Source organism: Diospyros lotus, chromosome 4, assembly GCF_014633365.1.
Source record: "Diospyros lotus cultivar Yz01 chromosome 4, ASM1463336v1, whole genome shotgun sequence".
In the NCBI taxonomy this organism is placed as follows: Eukaryota; Viridiplantae; Streptophyta; class Magnoliopsida; order Ericales; family Ebenaceae; genus Diospyros; species Diospyros lotus.
The window spans coordinates 43,231,617-43,251,083 of NC_068341.1; the positions used below are offsets into that span (position 1 = coordinate 43,231,617).

The window sequence follows — 19,467 nt, forward strand, 5'->3', positions numbered from 1 at the left end:
GACGACGTTGCACCTGGCCCAGGCCCAGCCGATAAGGCTATAATTACTCTCGTTGGAGGGGGAAGGTGGGGGTAAAATTAATAAACAGAACGTAATTATTTAGTCGTTGAATTTTAAATTAGAACTAACTTCTCAGTAAATTTTAATCAACGTCAATCATTTATTACTTGTTGTAACTTCATTAAATATTACAAATGAAAAATATTAATAGAATTTGACGTAATTAACGAAATCTGACTTGACAAAAATAAATTTAACATATAATTACTGAACTTTAAAAGTATAATTACTTATTTATTAAATTTTTTTCAACGTCAACCATTTATCATCTTGTTACATCACCGTCTGATCTTGAAATATATTAAAAGATTTTTATATGTTTTTGAGATCACTTATTTCTCAAATTAAAAGTCAAAAACTAAACTAATGATTCAAATTAAAAAACTACTGATACAAATCAAAAGCTTAAAAAATGTTTGTTTAAATTTTTTTACCTCCATTACGAACAACAAAATTCACAAAAAATGTATTCAATAATGAGATCAAGAGCAAAAACTTCAATTTTTTTAATTTAAATTATTAATTTAGTTTTTGACTTTTAATTTGAGAAGTAAGTAATCTCAAATATATACAAAAATCTTTTAATATATTTTAAGATCAGATGATAATGTAATAGGTGTTTTAAGATCAAATGGTAATGTAATGAAATGATATGTAATGAAGTGATGGATGATTGACGTTAAACAAAGTTTAATGAATAAATAATTATATTTTTAAAATTTATTAAGTATATATTAAATTTACTTTTGTCATCGAATTTCCTTAGTAATGTCAAATTTCATTAACATTTTTTGTTTGTAATATCTGATAGAATTGTAATGAATGATGGATGATTGACGTTAAATAAAATTTAGTAAATAATTACAATTTAAAGTTTAGCAAGTAAATAATTGTTGAATGTGTATTTATTAATTTTACCCGTATTAGATGTAGCAGATCACAGAGATAATAGAGGTGGTTGGTTGATCGCTCACCTACGTCGATTAATTGTGTCCCCTTCCTTCTCCACTCTCCTTTGTGCTCTTAAATACCCATTTCCTCAATCTCTTTCTCGCTCCATTCCAGCAGAAAGAGAGGAACTGCTTTGAATTCCTTCTTCATTCGGGTCTCGCAGGCGATGGCGGGTTTTGGGTCAGTTCTGAGACGCACGTACCTCGCCCTCTATAACTGGGTCGTCTTTGCGGGTTGGTAAGTCCACTCTCGCTGGTTTCTCTTCTTCTGATCTCATCTCAATTCATTCACATATATATATATATGTATTTGTGTGTTGATTTGGATCGCAGGTTCCAAGTTCTGTATCTTGCTCTGAAAACTCTGAAATCGTCGGGCCACGAGCACGTCTACGACGCCGTTGAAAGGCCCCTGCTTCTCGCTCAGTCCGCCGCCTTTCTCGAGGTCCATCCCCCAAACTCGATTAACAAGACACTAATGTGGGGCTCCTTTTGCTTCCACCCAAAATTTTATTATAATGTGGGGCTCCTTTAACTAGACACTTAGATTTGAGGTTTTGTTTTGCACCAAATTGAACTGCAATTGGCAGGGCACATACGACGCAGGCTTGCAGAGAGAAGGGGGGGGTGGTCCCACCCCTTATGGGGCCCACGCCTCCCTCTCAATTTGCCCACGTCGGGCAACAGGAAATTTTCTCTGCAATTGGTGGTGGTTTATTGATTGCGGCTGCGCATTGGCTAGACCTTCCCCCCACTCTTTGTTAGGTCTAGTCCAACAACTCTCACTAGAGGCTCTTTTGCCCTTAAATATTATGTGACCATTCAAGCATTAATCAAAGGGTGTCTCCAGTGCGTGACCCCCTGTAAGTGTCGTATTTGCATCCAGCTTTTCCCTTGCCTTTTCGCATGGAGGCTGTTTTCACAATTCAAACCTGTGGATCTTTTATGACAAAGAAACAACCTTACCATTCTACCGAGGCTTGCCCTCACTATTCAAGCACTAATGACAATAAAAATAAGATCTAAAATGAAATTTATTCTATTTTTATTTGTTTAAATTTACTTTTATGGAGTCATAAAGAAATCATCGGAAGCATAGGGAGTTCTACTATCCCTCTACAGTGAAAAGATTCATATAAATCATCAGTATTTTTTTCTTCAGTTAATTAAGCAGATTGAGAATATATGTTCTGTTGGTAAACCCAGCATCAGTTCCTTGAATTTTCAGTTTTTTGATTGTTTAATGCAATTGTGAAACAGATACTTCATGGCCTAGTAGGTGAGGAATGCTTCTGTTGATGAGCAATGGTTTCATGGGAGAGGATACTTGGCTTTGAACCAAATGAACAATTTTTCCTTGCTTTTTTTTTTTTTTTTTTTTTTGGTCCTCTTCAAAAGGATTGGTAAGATCTCCGATCACAGCGACACTGCCACAGATAGGTTCAAGGTTGTATGTAGCTTGGGGTATCTTATGGAGCTTTCCTGAGGTTAGATAGAAGCGGTACTCTGCATTTCCTTTATCTTCATTTGATAATAAAGTGATTGACAAATGAAGTTGTATGTAACAGGTTCGGGGACACATGTTGGTTAGCTCTCTGGTTATAAGCTGGTCTATCACGGAGGTTTGGATTGCACTCTTGCTACTTCAATTACAATCCATAACATGCATGTAGAAGTTTTTGTTTTGAGGACTGGTTCCTTCTGTATTTGCCTTACCTTGCCTCATATGTTTGAATTAACTTTTGAAGTCCCTAAATGCTTATGTTGGAGAAAAAAGAAAGACATCCTTTTTCATGTGTGGTTGTCATGAAAATATATTATTTGCTCATGAAGTTTTAATATTCTGTTCGTATATTCATCTTTATATGAAGTAGGTGACATGTTTGGTGGATCATGTGTAGTGATTTCAATCTTACATTTTTTAGGGGTGATACGTTTCTCATATGGTGTAAGTAGAAAGTATACATATTTAATCCTAGGGCATTTTGCTTACAAGGGTACAGAAAAAAGTGGGCATGGGGCACCGCTACTTTGATGGCCCTTGATGTGAAAAAAACAACAATCACAAGTCTTAATCCCAGTAGGTGGGGATGCCCAACTGGGGGGGGGGGGGGGGGGGGGGGGATGCCAATTAGTCATAGTCATGGAAACTCTTGAGAATTAGAATTCATCATATTTCAGCAATCTGAATTTTATTATCTCTACCTTGATCTCTATATCTTCTAGCACTTCCAACACGCCAGCACTCTGCTGCTGTTCCTCATTCATGATGTTTGATCTAACGAGTCTTATGCTAGCTGTTGGCTACCTAACACAGCCACCCTCCTTTATCCATTCTTGGGACTGGCTGTAAATAGAAGGGATTACTCAACCCACAGGGAATTCACACACTGTATTGGTCCTAGGGCATTTACAAACATTCTCTTGACTCAACTACTGCTACTTCTACTGCTACCATTGCATCCAAATTAACATTACCAGCGGCACCTTCAATCCCACCTTACTTTTGATAATACTAATGCCCACCATATCTGGAAGCACTATGATGGCTCATGCTATCAACTCATTAACTGAATCTCATTTTCACCTTCAATGTACTGCCTTCTTCTGTAAAGCATGGCAGCTGACAGCCGTTTGGAATTCTAATCAGGTGAGAGGTGATAATTCAAACTCTATGTTTTTTAACTCCAGACTTTTATGTTGATATAGAAAATCATCCAATCACAATAGTTTTGAAGAATTTAACTGGGCCTAATAGTTTGTTTCAGATAGTCCCTGCTATTTGTTGATATTCTTATGCTTTCTAATGAGACTTTCAGAAATTTATCTGAATTTTTTTGTAAAATCAAGCATGAATTGTTCACACTTCTTATTTATTTTGCAAGTATTAAACCACTATGAAATCTATTAGTGTCTAACTTTTTCACCCAATTTCTCAACCTGGAAACTTTGTGAACTATAGTCGTTGAAACAAGAACTTCATTTTTTGATAAACATTAGAGCTACATGCATGTTGGACATTGGTTTAGTGGCAGCTGTAGGTGTAAGCTCTTATAAATCATACTTACTCCAGGTGCAAAAGAGAAAAGTATATATGTATGCGATGATCTACATGCCAAAAAATTAACAATAATAGAACTATTACAAGTGTGAAAATTTTATTAGTAATGCATGATCAAGAGTTCAGAGTTGTTTCCTTCTAAATATTTGTCCCCAACTTTTTCATTTTGACATGTTTGGTACCAAGAGCACCATACAAAACTAATTATGTCATTGTTTGTCGTTTAGATTATTCGGTATTCTTTCTTTGGCTTAAAGGAAGTTTTTGGGTCTGCCCCCTCCCTGCTAATGTGGCTCAGGTACTAACATGCAATTTTGACAGCCATCAGATTTTAGTAGTGGTATCTAGGTTTTTCCACCTTTTGCTTAGTTTTTGAGGAAAATGTATTGAGGTTTTCTAATGCAGGTATAGCACATTTTTGTTGCTGTATCCAACTGGCATTACCAGTGAAGTTGGTCTAATTTATCTGGCTAGTCCTTACATGAAGGTAATAAACTCAAATATGCATAATGTAGGTGTTTGCTGTGTTTTATTTTTATGAGATATCTAGTTTGCATGCAATCACTATACTGAAGCTTTTCTGCCCCTTGCCGGCCTTGGATTTACTTGCACATGCTGGCCATCCTTGAGCACGCTTGGATTCACCGTATCACCTACTGCACAATGTAAATCCTTGGGCCAATGTCACTTAGAGACATAGGCACACTGTCACTCTTCACTCTAATGATCTAGCTTTTTTCAGTCAGTTCCAAGGAGAGATATTTCTCTTTATTTCCTAGACCTTCGAAAAATCCCAGTCTTTTTTTGCCTTCAACATAATGTTTCCTGGATGTTAGTTTCGCCCATGCAACCTCCTATAGGTAAAATGCTGTACTTCTCTTCTCATCACTCATTTCAGACCAATAAGCTTTGAGATTCCTCTTCCACTCTTTAACATGAGGCTGCTTTGCAATCCAATTCCCATCAGTCTCCCCTGCCTGTGATGTGTTTTCCCTTCTATGTCCCCTACACTAGGAAAACCACATCCACACTAGGTTGCCTCAGACTGTGAGCTCATAAATTGCATGAGCTTCAAGACGACTCTGCCAATCTTTTGCATGGGGCTTCTTGCTCCTTTGCCACTGGATTCTCCATTGCCTCCAATGTGCTCTTTGATCTCTTGACTGAACCTTCACCACAATCATAATCCAAGTGCCCCAGTGCAGCAGTAGCAGCGATATACTATCATCTAAATAGATTTCAGTATTATGGATCAACTTATTTTGCGTCATGCTCAGCCAATCCATCTTGTCTGATTCCCATTGTATGAAATTTCTGTCCCCACCTCTCATATCGTCTTCATCTTGTACATTTTCTTCTTTTTTTTATCAATGTTAGTTTGTCGACATCTAATCTATTAGACTGAACAAAAAAACAAAGTACTAACCTGACTGAAAGAAGATATTTGAAGTGTATATACACTGATAAATGGTGATGCCTGCAGGAATCTGGGAAATATTGTGTACGAATGCCCAACAAGTGGAACTTCTCTTTTGATTACTTCTACGCTGCGTTTCTTGTCCTTGGAACCTACGTCCCTGGCATGTTTTAGTCCTATATTATTTCATTCATCTAGCTAGCTTGCAATACTATGTTTTAATCTGGCTTGAAACTTGATTTTTAATCAACCTTTTGTTCTTCCTACTGCAGGCGGCCCTCACATGTACATGTACATGCTTAGCCAAAGGAAGAAATCTATCTCGAAGTCAAAAAGGGAGTAGAATGGGTGCACAAGTTTACAAACCAAACTCATGGTTGTGTTATTTTGTTTTTGTAGCAGATTACCATTTAAACATCTCTGGTTCTTCTTATTTATGTTTCTTAGCATAAGGTAATTGGCAGTAGCTTTGTTTATTTTGTATAAACATGTTTGTATCTCAACAATTCCAGGGGGAATGTTCATGAGAACTAATATAAAGTTTGCTTGTCTCTCTATTTGTTATCCCCAAGAAGGAACTAGGGTTGAAAATGAGCTAGGTTGCTCACACATTCAGCTCCTCGACAGGAGCGCGTTTGCATTTGCTCGTGTTATTGATGACCCGAGCTGGAGTAAAACAAAACTCGGCTCCATGCAGCTTGCGAGTAGACTCGTAAACAAGCTCGCAAACAAGTTTATGAATAGGCTCACGAAATAAATATTTTTTATTATTTTAATATTTTGATATTTATTCTTGTGTTTGTGATAAAGATATTTATGTTTGTTTAAATCATGTTATTATATTTATTTTAAAAATTTATACTTATATTTGTTATATTTTTTATTATGTAAAAAAAAGTTTTAATAGTTTTAATTTAAAAAAAAAAAATTAGTGAACTTGTTCGAAGTTCATTTATTATGTTAAATGAGATAGCTCGAGCTCAATAAATTTTTAATGAGCTCGAGCTCAAACACATTTTTGAGCTTAGTCAAACTCAAGTTTGCAATAATTTTAAAGAGTTGAGCCCAAACTCAATAAAGTTTAAAGCTCGGCTCAATTAAATTATAATCTTAAAAGGAATTGCAATTTTTAATAAAAATTTCTATTGTAAATAAAGAAGTCCATGTGATCAAATTCTAGATGATTGATTGCTTTACGAGAAAAAGAGATAGGTGGGAAATAAAATTAAGAACAAAAAGCAAGTCACATAAATAATTTTTTTGCAAAATAAGGAAAAGATTATATATATAAAATAAATTCATCTTGACCTTTGTAGAATGGAGAGTTTTATGCACTTAGAATGTGTTTTTTTTTAATATAAGGTTTGTATTAATATATAATATAAGGTTTGTATAATACATACATTTATATAATATAAGGTTTGTATTAATATAAATTTTATATAAACATATATAAATATATGTATTATACACATTATAAATATATATGTTCACTGTGTAGGTTTGTATTAATATAAATTTTTAATAAATAATTATGTATAATTTATCAATATTTAATAATAAAAAATTTTCATTTAGACATCAACATATATATTTATATAGTCTTAATATAAAATTTTAATAAATAAAAATATATAATTTATTAACAGATAAGATTTTATTAGACATCAATATATTTGCATTGTATCAATAATAAAATAATAATTTATAATTTATTAATATATATCATATTAATATAAAATTTAATATTAAATAAATACAAGCGCGTGTCACATACGTGTATTTTGTAGTAATTTTAAATTTTTAAGTGTTTAATAGGTGTCAAATGAAAAGTTGAGGGGACTTATAGCCCTTCTTAAGTTTAGGGGTAAAATGGTTAAATCAAAAAATGTGAAGGGGCTAAATATGCCTTTAGCCTAAATAACTTGACAAAACATATATGTATGTATGTATGTATAAAGAACTTGGCAAAGCATGAAACAAAATCCAAACTTTCAGCTAGCAGCACAAAGGTCCCTCTCAATTTACATGAGTATGGAAGTACAATTTACATTGTCAGAGAAAATGTGTTTAATCTCTCTCAATCAAAATTTAAAAATTTAGACCCATTTGGTTGTATTCCCTAGTAAATTGGTACTAAATTCTTTTCAAAATAATAGAAAGATGTTTATTCAAAAAGTGTAGAAACAATGAAAGTTAAGATTAGACTTTGTTGAAATTATTTGTTTGAAAATTTTCTGAAAAGCTAATTATAAGTTCTTAATTCTGGTGAAATAATAGAACTGTTGTACTCATTAGTAAACTTGTTGAAGAAATGAAATATAACCAATCTTTTTTATTAGAGGTCGAATCGATCATCATAAAAAGAATTAGATAAAAAATTAGGATACACTCCGAGAAAATAAAACTTTCATTGAAGAGAAACAAATGAAAGGTTTTCATAAAAATTCCAAAAAATAACGTCTCCTTAGCATAAAACAAGCAACGACCAGCAAGAGAAACCATCAAAGTGGAGTTTATAGCCATCAAGACCATAAAAAATGTTGGTTGTTTGCATTAAAAGAGTATCATCATTCAAATAACAGATTTTGTACCTGCACGCATGCCTATTGCAGCAATTAGGTCAGATTTTCCCTTATAAACATTACGTCTTCTGAAAGCCTGCATATGTATTTAAAGAAGTTTCCGGAAGTTGGAAGGGACTTGATCCTAGTAATTCTTCAAGAGCATTTGATTCCTATAAATGGGGTTAAGTGGCAATAATAGATCAGAATACTGACTGACGTTCTTAAAATCCTATTGTTTGGGGCAAAGACAAGATGCCAAAACAATTGCCAACAAATAGTTCAACAATCTAATCTGAGCTGCGAAAAATAAGGAACTTCGAATATTGTTTGGCAGAATGAAATGTTTATGAAAAGTAAAATGGAAGGAGAAAAAAAAAAAAAAAATTCTCAGCATAAGCTGAAAGAAATTCTGTTAAAGCAGTGGAGGATTTAGGCCAATCTAGTCAAACAAAGGCGATCAGCCTTTTGGAGAGAAGGGTGCTGACTATGTTTTGCAATAGGAAGAACTTTGATGACTGGCCTCCTTCTTTCTCTTCTGCTGGATCAAACATTCATTCTTCAGCAGCAGCACTGGCGGCACTCAGATCCACAGTTAGGTCAAGAGCCTAGAACATGGCATCACGATATAAGCTGGTTATTAGAGACTGGAAATGGAACTTCGAGTACTAGTTTAGTTATTTAAGATGAATTGTAGTTTAGAACCAAAAATAACAGATCAAGCCTTACTCCCACTACGTCAGCTACATGAATTCTAACCTGTCAAAAACTGGTTATTGTACCCAAGTGGCTACAAATTTTCACCAAGACATCGCGAAATCTATTCCGGTGTTGATGATCCAGAAAGTGAAAAGATATGGAAATATGGATTTGTGCTAAACCAAAATCAAGACAATCATAAACTAGATGAAGATATACTATTTTCTAGACCTTCTATTTAAGTAACAAGAGAAAAGTAGATGCTCATGAAATGCGTCAATTAATTCTGTTATTGCAGTAATGAATAGGACAGTTGAAAAATGGAAGCAACGTCAATTTAATAAAGGGAGTGAAATTTCTTGGATACAGGACAATGGCATAAATGTATTGCCCCAAGAGGTATGACCAATTAGTACAGGCAGCTTCGAAAATGATCAACTGTTAGGTATTCCAGGAATTTATGTAATATATTTGTTACCGTAACAAACCATGCACTATTCTTGAAGGAAAAGAAAGCGAGTTAGTACTTGAAACATTTTTGTGCATAACGTCTTGAATATGGCAAGAATTCATGCAGCATTCATCACTTAACTGTAGAGCTGTTAATATATAGTAATCCAAATGATAATTACCTTTCCAGTTATCTGGCTGTACATGGCAATCACATCTTCTACTGTTGACTCAAAGTGTGTTGTCGGATCATAACTCTGCAAGACATTAAAATTTTCAGTATTTGCCGGGCACTTGAATTTCCAGAAGGAAAAATAGAACAAAAACAGAACGGTCTTGTGCCTCTGAGTAGGGACCGACCTAGTGTTATATGAAATTGGTTGAGTGCTTCCAAAACTTTGACACGTGCTTCCCATCAAATCTTGGTGTTTTTGGAAAACGTGAAACCAGCAAATTTCTATCTTCTCATGGTGAAGATAGAAGTAATAAAATGCTATATTACCCTACTTTCTAGCATCATGAAACCCGTAACTTAAATATTCCCACTGTAGCAAACAAATTACTGACTTTAATCCATTAAGTATTATTCTCACTAGAAGGCCCGGAAAAAGCCCACTACCTATTTTGTTAGTTCTTCATTTGTTGATCAATACCGTGTCTGATAGCCAATAAGAACAAATACAGCTACGACAAGAAAGTCGAATATGGCTAAATTGCCTCTTATTGGGCCTTTTGATTTGTCAAGGGCAAACAGAAATTTAAAGTCAAACTTGAGGCTGGAAAAGGAAAAAAGCAAAAGATTCTGTGTTACACTTACAGTGGATATGAAACAGTTGTCAGCATCACTCTGGTTAATGGGTTCATATCTGTCATAAGTATCAAAAAATATTTCGTCTACGGGTCCAAGAAGCTCTATCCCAGGCTTCAGTTCCACTTCGGGATTATCAGTTTCTGCCCCCGTTGTAACAAAAGCAATAAATTTACCTTTTGGAGCTACATTATGAGAATATGAGCAACAGAACAGGTACCTGCATCGGATTCAGGAAAAATAGCATTAACAAATTCATGAAATTTGTGATGATAAGCCGTTGCTTTCCTGTAACCTTCTTTTGTATCAGTTTAAGCAAGTCAGTGACTGGGTTGAGCTTTTGCAATGATTTTTTTTACACAAGGACGAAATTTTGTCCTGCAAAAATAGACTTATTTTGAATGTGAATATTCATTGTGTCAAACAGATCCTTCTAGTTTCCATGGTGTTTTCCTTCTTCCGATTCAGTTAATTATTAGTAGAAGAAATGAAAACCGTTGTACAACTAATGGTAGTTTAACTCTAGACTGTCTGAATCAGAAATTTATTTCAAATATTTCATCTGAATACTGAGCACTGACCCTATTTGAGAATGAAATGACAAAATACATTTAAAATTTACTATTCCTCAACTCTTTTGGACATCATGTAGCAGGGACTCAGCACTGCCCTGGCAATCAGTACTTTTGCTTTAAAAGCTGCCAACTTTTGCTTTAAAAGCTGCCAACTTTTGCTTCAACCACAAAGTTTCTTTTATTTATTTATTTTATTTTATTTTTTTGTCTCTGTTGATACTTCTAGACACTAAAAATGTGACTTGGTAACAACAGTAAATTTTCTCCTTTGTGATTAGATAGCCAGTTTGAGTTGTGAAAATAATCTCTTTACAAAGTAAGGGCAATTCTAAGTACAAAATGACCCTCACTCAATTCTCACAAAGTAAAAAATCTCGTGAATCAAGGACGTCTTTTTAATGAAAAAGAAAATCCAATAAGCATGGGCATATTTATGTGTAACACCTATTTACAGACAAATGCCATAGACCTAAATGCACAATACCTGTTCAGAAATTTAGTACTAATACAAGAGGTTGGCATACATACATATCTGAGTTCCGACCGAGTTGTTTCTGGGGAAGAATAACCTGGACTGAGTGAGAGTCATTGGTATTTGGGATAGGATGACTCATTATACATATAGCACGAGCTACTTTTCCAACCTTCTTTACCTGTCAAATAAACAAGATATGATAATGCAAACCAATAAAACCAAACAAACCAAGCTACTGATCAAAGATTTCGTTGGAAATTACCTTGTCAGGTAAATATGAAGGATCACATACTACTTTTTTGCATTTTGCAGTCTCTCCTTCTGATGTGACTCCAAAGGCCTTTCCATCGCTGTCAAATTCTACCTGTCATTGCAGAATCAGACAAGATGACTCAAAATCAATAAAAACATGGTCAGTAAATTAACTCCATAATGTCTAGACTAGAAAAATAGGAGTGTTTTTACTGGCTTAAAAGAGGTATAGAAGACAACTTCTACGGAGCCCTTTTACTCCTACCTCATCTCATCCAGTTCCATTTATAGCCATACCCTCAAAATCTCAATTACTATGTTCTTCTAAAGCCTCCACATGCACTTACGATGACCTTTTCCTTTACCAGCTAGATTCCACAATTTCACCTAAATTACTCCTCTAGCTTCACCTCCTTAGATCAGGTCATTCTTGGAGGAAATAAAAAAGAAAAAAAATTTACTCTTCTGACCTATTGCCTTAGGTTGCTTTATGCATGAAAAAAATATATATTTAGAAGCTGTTATTACCCTTGGCCACAACTGGCAGCCATTAGCTACTCATAATGCATTCTTTATTCAATCACTGTTTTCCAGTAGCCAAACTTCCATTTCATGTTGCAACTTCAAGTACACCAGTACATTGTTACTTTTTTTCTTTTGGTGGTGCAGCCATCTTATAAATTTCCATTCAGGCATTTGATAATTGCACAATGCGGTTCTCCTCCTACAAGTGGTCTTATCTTTGTATGCAAAGTATTGTCTTCTTCTTGCACTCAAGAGGAACAAGTTAAGATTATGAAAATTATCAATCTGACACATTTGCCAGGGAGGTTGCATGGAAAGAAATTAGGGAGTTGATCAAATCTGGAGAAGTACTCTTTTTCTCCCCAATTGTAAAAATGATTCTGTGCGGCCTTTCAGTCCCTCTACCCATAAACATGCTTAGCCAACATCATACACTGAAATAAGATCTAACATACAATCCAGAGAACGAAGAGACAGGTTATTTGTCTGATTTATAGAAACGTCAGAGAGCCCCCAGAAAAGGGGGAAAAAAAGATATAGAAACTCATTAACAAATTACCTTGCATTCAGGTTTGTTTAGCATGTAAGTGCCACCATATACGGCACTCAGACGAGCAAAAGCCTGCCAATAGTGTTGCACAAGGTTATGAATACATAATTATTGTACCAATTAGGTTTGTTCCACTTGGATGACAACTCACCTGAGGTAGTTCTCCCAGTCCATACAACGGATAAATATAAGGAGATCCTCCCTGAAAGCGTGCCAAAGACTCTGCATATAGCTTTCAAATCCAAAACTATGGCAAATTAGCTTCTGATGACACTTATTATCTCTAAAAAGAGAATGAGAAAAGGGAAACTTAGATGCCCTTCCTTTAACATCATAATTTTGTCTTGCCTAAAATGATATGTTGACAAACAAATAAAATGACTACAATAACCTCATTTTCTGAAGCTTTGGGTTCCCCTTTCGTGAAGTTCCTTGAACTTTATTGAAAAGACAAGGAAACGGGAAGATGAAAAAGAACTTTTGAATTCATGACTTGTATAACAAATAACAAATAATGGAATATGAATTTGTGGGTTTTATGTTTTCCAGAAGTGTGAACTGTTCTTAAAATATCAATGACAATTGATAGTCATTTGGAAGAATTTTTACAGGACCAAAGGTTTTAGCTAATTTCCAACAGAAACAAAACCCAATTTTATCACCTTAACTCTCTTCACAAAATCCAAGGCAGGCTGGTCCAAGTAACTATCATCTTTGTGCAGTGCCAATGCATGCCCAATAAAGTCAACTGTATTGTCATCTAGCCCATACTTGCTACATCAAAAGAAAACCAAAAAAAGAGAGAAAACATGTCAAGCTACAGTACCATACTGTCATTATCAAAAAGTAAGGAGGGAACCAATAATAAAAATAAGAATCACTCGCTATATTTATCTTGCTTCAGAGAAAAGTACTTCAAGATGATGGATAACAGATTTGGAATTTGCATATCATCATAACTTCTTTGAAAATATCCACTCACACTAGAAAACCGAGCAAGGAGAAACTACTTGAAAGACGATGTGCCTTCTACAGATTAAATTGCAAATAATTTTAACAATTCCCAGGCTCAGCACTTTCTTATTCGATCCAGTGGCACCTCCTTGGTGCCTTTTTTATTAATATAATAATTTATATGTAACAAAAATTCTAGATTCAGTTCTTTCGGTAAAAATAAGGAAAAGGAAGAAATTTTGAGATATGAGAAATGGATGCAGTTACAACCCATTTAATAAGATTTCAGTAACAGTTTATGATCCACTATCGTCTTTGGTGCAGAACATAGCATCACTTCATAAAAATGTCGGTCAAATTCATATAGCAACAAATAGGTTTAAGATAATCTAAGCACATTTCTAGCCCCTTGGCATTTCACTTTAGCATCCTATGATCCACTTTTCACGTGCTTTTTGGCTTCTCTTGCACTCAGAGATATGCGGAATGCAAGAAGCTAAATGAATGTGAGGACTCTCCTGAATGGAATGTTAGTGCTTGCATGTTTGTGTTTACAGGGAGTACAAATAGGCCTCGAGGCTAAACTATTTTATTACAGTTTAGAAACAACTAATTCACAATAATTCTTTATTTAAATTTTCGAGATTTTACTTATAATCTCTGATCAAATAGAGATTACGAATAGTGTTGTTGACAGTTATCAAGCACTGCAAGCATAAATAGGATTACTACCTGACAGCCCATAAGATATGCAAAAGCATGAAACTTGCTGTTGATTATATTTCAAATTCTATATGGATATAGATAGTGTGCGTGAAACTAGGGACTGCACTCTCACTGGGCTTTTAGCCAACTTTCTTGAGTAAAGTTCTCTTCTTTGTTTTCTGAGAACTTAAATAGAACAGAAGGATCTTTGATAAAACTGGTCTACATAATGATTTTTCTCCCTTTACCAGATCTATTCTATGACTTCTCGCCTTTGCCTTTGCCAGATCTATTGTATTCTTATTATCTTATAGTTCTGATATTTAGTTGCCAAACTTCCTACCTATATTAGTTCCTAATACTGGTGTTCACATTAAGATTTGGAAAGTTGGTATCCTATTATCACTAAGTATAAAGTGAAAGGAGATATTAGCTTTCACTAATTGATTAGTGTAAAATCTTATAGCTTTGCACTTTTGTTCTCAGCCTCTATAACATTGATACTATTTACAAAACACACCCCATAAATTTCTTCACCTATATAACACATCATAGGTCATAATTAAAGAAGATGAGTTTCAAAACATATATAAATCATATTTATTCTTCCCTTTTCCTTTGGTTAGGTGGTAAAATCTGAACTAACATCGTCTGTTCCATTTCAATCTCAAACTTGCAGAAAATATGGCAATGATAACTTCTCAAGAAATATACACGTGTAAACCTATATTTCCAGCAGACGTGTATCTAATAGCATAAATAAAGCAAAGTAACCAATACGGAAAGGAGAAGAAGATAAGGGTTAGATAGTACGAAATAACATCTCTTGCAGTAACTTTGTTGAGGTCTAGTCCTTCATGGGATTTTGGATCATTGTCTTCATAATCTTGCACATAAATGAAGAACTTCCTAGCACGACGCTTCTCAAACAATCCCATAAGAGGTGATTTAAGTGCTTCCACATCAGTAGCTGGTACTTTGTGAATCTGAAATGGTAACTTATTATTGACATAAAAATATTTGAAATTTTGTATGTTATTTATGAAAAAAATAGATTCTAACCTTCCCCTTGTTGTACACAAAACTACCATCCACAGCCTTAAAATTAAGATATTTTGTGACATTGGTGTGGATGAGAACACGAACAAGGGCACCATTGGCCATCATGAACTGTCAATGCAATGAAATAATGAAACATCAGGATAACCAGTACAAGAGAATAGTCTTAGAATCATTTCTCATCCAGAGAGCACTATTATTAAGAGCTAGTGAGTGGGGAATCTATGTGCACATCAAGCTTAAACTAACAACTTTCCTACTAATTCTTTTCATGATTCTAAATTCAACAAAACTAAAGGAAATGAAATAATTTTTGAAGAAAATTGCTTCATTCTTGATCCAGTCGGAATATAATCCTCTGATCTTTTTTTTTTTTCTTTTGAAAGATATGAAACCACTTTTATTGCAAATGTTTCATTTTCATCCGTATCGTAATTTTTATGCATTCATTTATCTAATTTCTCCCATTAAAAGCCTTTTTTCTACTAGGAACTAATAAAATATAACCACAATAGGGATCATATATCCACGATAACAATTACTCCCTGCTGAATTATTTCTAACATCTAATAAATTTGTAAATGTGGTCAACAGCTAGTCATGCTCAGTTAAACTTGAATGAAAGGCAGCACTTCTTAATGTTTTGCTACCTTCTCATTTGCTATGCTAACGTCAATTGGAGTTGTCATTTATCTATGTTGCTTTCTCTTTACATTCAAATAATCACTGCTGGAATGCAGTTATCTAAAATCCTATTCTTCGTCATAGAACTTGGAAATGTGTTCTGTAAATTGAACAATGTACTGCAAATCAACTGACAGTATAATTAAGATGTGAAGCTGGATTCCACAAACTTGGACCTCTTGAGGTAATATTAATGGATCAGGTTAAGACTGTGGTCAATTAAGGCTTCATTTAGTTTCTCACAGCCACTTGAGCTGTATGTTTGCAACTACGATCGTAGTGCAAACGTGTTTTGAGTTCAAAGAGGCTAAAAGTTTGTGAGTGAAGTTAGTTTGAATTATTGTAACAACACAAAATTTTCAATTGAATTTTTTTAGTGATGGATAACCAGAAACCAAATGATTGGCCATTACGCCTTAGGGGTTGGATTGAACATTGGACAAGGATAAATAAAGTAGAAGAAGAAAACTCTGCATACCTTAGGGATCATATCAACATTGTAATCTCTGCTTAAGCCCAACTGTTCTGGAGGGGCGTCACTGCCCCTGAATCGTTTCCAAAGCTATAAGCCACAGGTTAAAATAACTCAATTCCATATGCATAGAGAAGATATGTTTTTTTAACACCAATAAAGCGATTTAAGTATGTAATAGTAGTTCTACCTGATTGAGATTAAGTGAGGTGGACTCTCCTCCATAGTAATCATTTCTATCCATGTGCAATACCTGTTCCAAAGAGGAAGCAAAATCATAAATAAGCTACGACTTTGTGATTCGCAAGTATGCTATAAAATCAAGAAAAGAGGACCTGCAAAAGTCCTGTGTAATCAAGTGCATTATTATTCAAACTAAGAGAGCCTAAGATCTTCCAATCTCATGATCACACTCACGGCACACTCAGCATGGTTTATTTCTTTAGTAGCAAGCATAAAGGGTAAGGAAAGAAATGGTTCGTTAGTGGCTTAAAATGACGCATATAGTTATCCAGAGGAAGGAACCTATTCCGGCAAATTACTTTACATTTAATTATCCAAAACATTGATGCCAGGAAATTTTTTTGCAAAAGATCTCTCAAGAACTCCATTTTGGATCAGGAAATCACAAGCCAGACAGGAATGAATTGATTCTACATGAAAATAACGTTGTGGCTGGCATCCATAATTACGTGGCCAAGCTTCTATTCTCTGAGCGGTTATCAAAATCAAATCCCGACACGTCTTAGAAAGAAGCGGAGAACAAATATCTATCTATATATATATATACATACGTACGTACGTACGTACGTACATATATAAATCACCTATTATATACATAATTAACAGTTTATGTTCGCATAGGTGATGAATGTATTGGTATCGTCCTAAACTGTTATTTGAGGAGCTCATTTTATCAGATAGATATTATACAAAAACAGATCGAAGCACGATTACAGTCAAGTAAAACCGAGCATATAAAAGCACGATCGGCAATCAATCAATCTGCATTAATCAAAGGATGCAACGGTAAATCCACGAGGAATTTTAGCAATTCTTGAGGATACCGATACATCATGAAGCTGACTACATCTGCATGCGAACAGAAAGCTCGAACAAAAGGAGAAAAGACAGATGGAAGAGAAGGCTTACTTTGAGTCCATCAACAGAGAGGAGGCCGCTGAGAATACATTCCTTGAGGCCTGTTCCCAGCACTATAACATCGTATTCTTCATCCATTGCGAGAACTCGCGAGCAAGAGAGCGCTCGAGAGAGAGAGAGAGAGAAACAGAGCGAGTGAGTGAGAGAGAGGAGAGAGAGAGAGACTGTTGTATACAGAGGGAAGAAAGAAAGGAATTGGAACGAGTAGTTAGTTAAGTAGGCGGAGAAATGAACTCATGAACGAACGCAAAGGTCTCAAGCGAGACGACCGGCATTACCGGGAAAGCCGGTAGGACCGCTCCAAATTGAAAGGGCTTTGGTTATACTGTAATTTGGTGTTCAAATCAAATCGAAATTTTGAAAAAGAAACATGGTTTCATTCAAATAAATCAAAACTAATTAAATTTTATTCAAACTAAAAAATTAAGAAACTTTTATAAGAATTTGAGACATTTTAGTAAAAAATAATTATCGTCGTAACACTTGTGTTTATATCTTGCATGTACTATAGTTTTTGTTATTTAACAGACTATGTATCTGATGTATAAAAATATTGAAATAATATTGTTTCGATATCGAAACGTTTTCTACATAAAAACACCAAGAAATATTAAAAAAAAATATTTGAGTTGTGTTATATGTATTTTTCGTATCACCCCACATGGACCAGACTGAATCCAATGGACTGGCCCAATCACCCGAAGCCAAGAAAGTCCAGACGACCTCACCATGGAAAGTCCAGCCACCACCGAAATTTGAAACTCGTAAAACGAGCATCTGGGGAGCTCCCAATGAGCCCCCAACAATCGACTAACGAACATTCGGAAATATCCTCCAAATCACTAGACCATCCAGGTCGCTGGTCTAAAACCTCCAACTCGCATGAGTGGCAAAATTGCTGAAAAGTCAGAAGTAGAGTCCGTTTACTTTATCTGCAACAACCCATATTCCTTGTAATGAGGATCTCACTCCCAATTTTGTGTAGACGATAAGGGCTGTTTGTCCCCCCTTATACTTCTTCTTGGTATTTTGGATTTACTCACCGCGACCCAAAATGAATAACGATCGGCTGAAATCGAATGTCGATAAGTTGTTTCTAAAATTAAGGAAACGTTTCAGAACCATTTCATAATATTAAAAAAAATATTAAAAACACATTTCTGTTTCACGACCATATTAGATATTAAAACAATTCCATCTATGATGTCATTGAGATTATGTTAATGACAAAAACACATTATGTTTATAATTGTTTGAATTGACGATAGAATTTATGTTAATATTTGATTGAATAATTATTTTTTATAAATTTTTATTTTAAAAATTATACTTACAAAAATGTCCTTATATTTTTCATTTCCTACTTTTTTGGCAAAATGTCGTTTTCTTATTTTCGTTTTATATTATATTTGTTTCCTCTTTCTATTTTCATGCGACTTAAGACTGTGTTATGTAATAAAACTATTTAATCTTATAATCATTTTATAAAAATTTTATTTTAATTATAATATAATAGTTTATAAGATGAAATTTGTCACCAGAAAAAGAAAATATAAATTTGAAACTTATGAAAAACAAAATTTAGGAATTTTGATTTATATTGATTAAAAAAAATTAAAATCACAATTAAATGTGTCATCGTATATTCATAACAATGAAGAGATAACTGTCATAAATGTTTGTTTACTGGGGGTGAAACCCAATTGGAATGACTAAAAACATACTTATATATAGGATACTCGCTAGAGGAAATAAGTATAAATGGGTAACTTTATAAGTTTTTTTTTTCTTTTTTTCCTGATAAAAGGATGCAAACGAGCAATTAAAATACCTTTGCATGTGATAATAATGACGCTGTCCTTATAGAAGAAAATATTTGGTTAAAGTTATAATTATTATAAAAAATAATAAATTCGTTATTTTAACTTTGATATATTTAATATATAGAACACAAGATTCAAACCCACGATTAAATCTATTATAATAAATGAGTTAATTGTTAAGAAAATCGTAAGTAATCTTTATAAACTACGAAAGTAGAGATAC

At 34.2% G+C, this 19,467-nt stretch overlaps 2 protein-coding genes across 2 annotated transcripts; one reads left to right on the top strand and one right to left on the bottom strand.

The window, feature by feature from the left end:
* Positions 1 to 1,033: 1,033 nt before the first annotated feature.
* LOC127799889 (very-long-chain (3R)-3-hydroxyacyl-CoA dehydratase PASTICCINO 2A) lies at positions 1,034 to 6,043 on the top strand. Its single transcript, XM_052334135.1, has 9 exons — positions 1,034 to 1,248; positions 1,344 to 1,455; positions 2,271 to 2,289; positions 2,409 to 2,497; positions 2,579 to 2,632; positions 4,299 to 4,369; positions 4,477 to 4,558; positions 5,555 to 5,651; positions 5,761 to 6,043. The coding sequence occupies exons 1-9, from the start codon at positions 1,178 to 1,180 to the stop codon at positions 5,829 to 5,831; spliced, it is 666 nt and encodes a 221-aa protein (XP_052190095.1). The 5' UTR covers positions 1,034 to 1,177; the 3' UTR covers positions 5,832 to 6,043.
* Positions 6,044 to 8,129: 2,086 nt separating this feature from the next.
* On the bottom strand, positions 8,130 to 17,574 carry LOC127800110 (guanosine nucleotide diphosphate dissociation inhibitor At5g09550). Its single transcript, XM_052334543.1, has 13 exons — positions 17,413 to 17,574; positions 16,451 to 16,513; positions 16,267 to 16,350; positions 15,108 to 15,215; positions 14,859 to 15,031; positions 13,049 to 13,160; positions 12,538 to 12,618; positions 12,396 to 12,458; positions 11,322 to 11,423; positions 11,113 to 11,237; positions 10,019 to 10,229; positions 9,384 to 9,458; positions 8,130 to 8,660 (listed from the first exon to the last, which is right to left on the bottom strand). Exons 1-13 carry the CDS (start codon positions 17,497 to 17,499, stop codon positions 8,607 to 8,609), a joined length of 1,338 nt encoding a protein of 445 aa, XP_052190503.1. The 5' UTR covers positions 17,500 to 17,574; the 3' UTR covers positions 8,130 to 8,606.
* Positions 17,575 to 19,467: the final 1,893 nt, after the last annotated feature.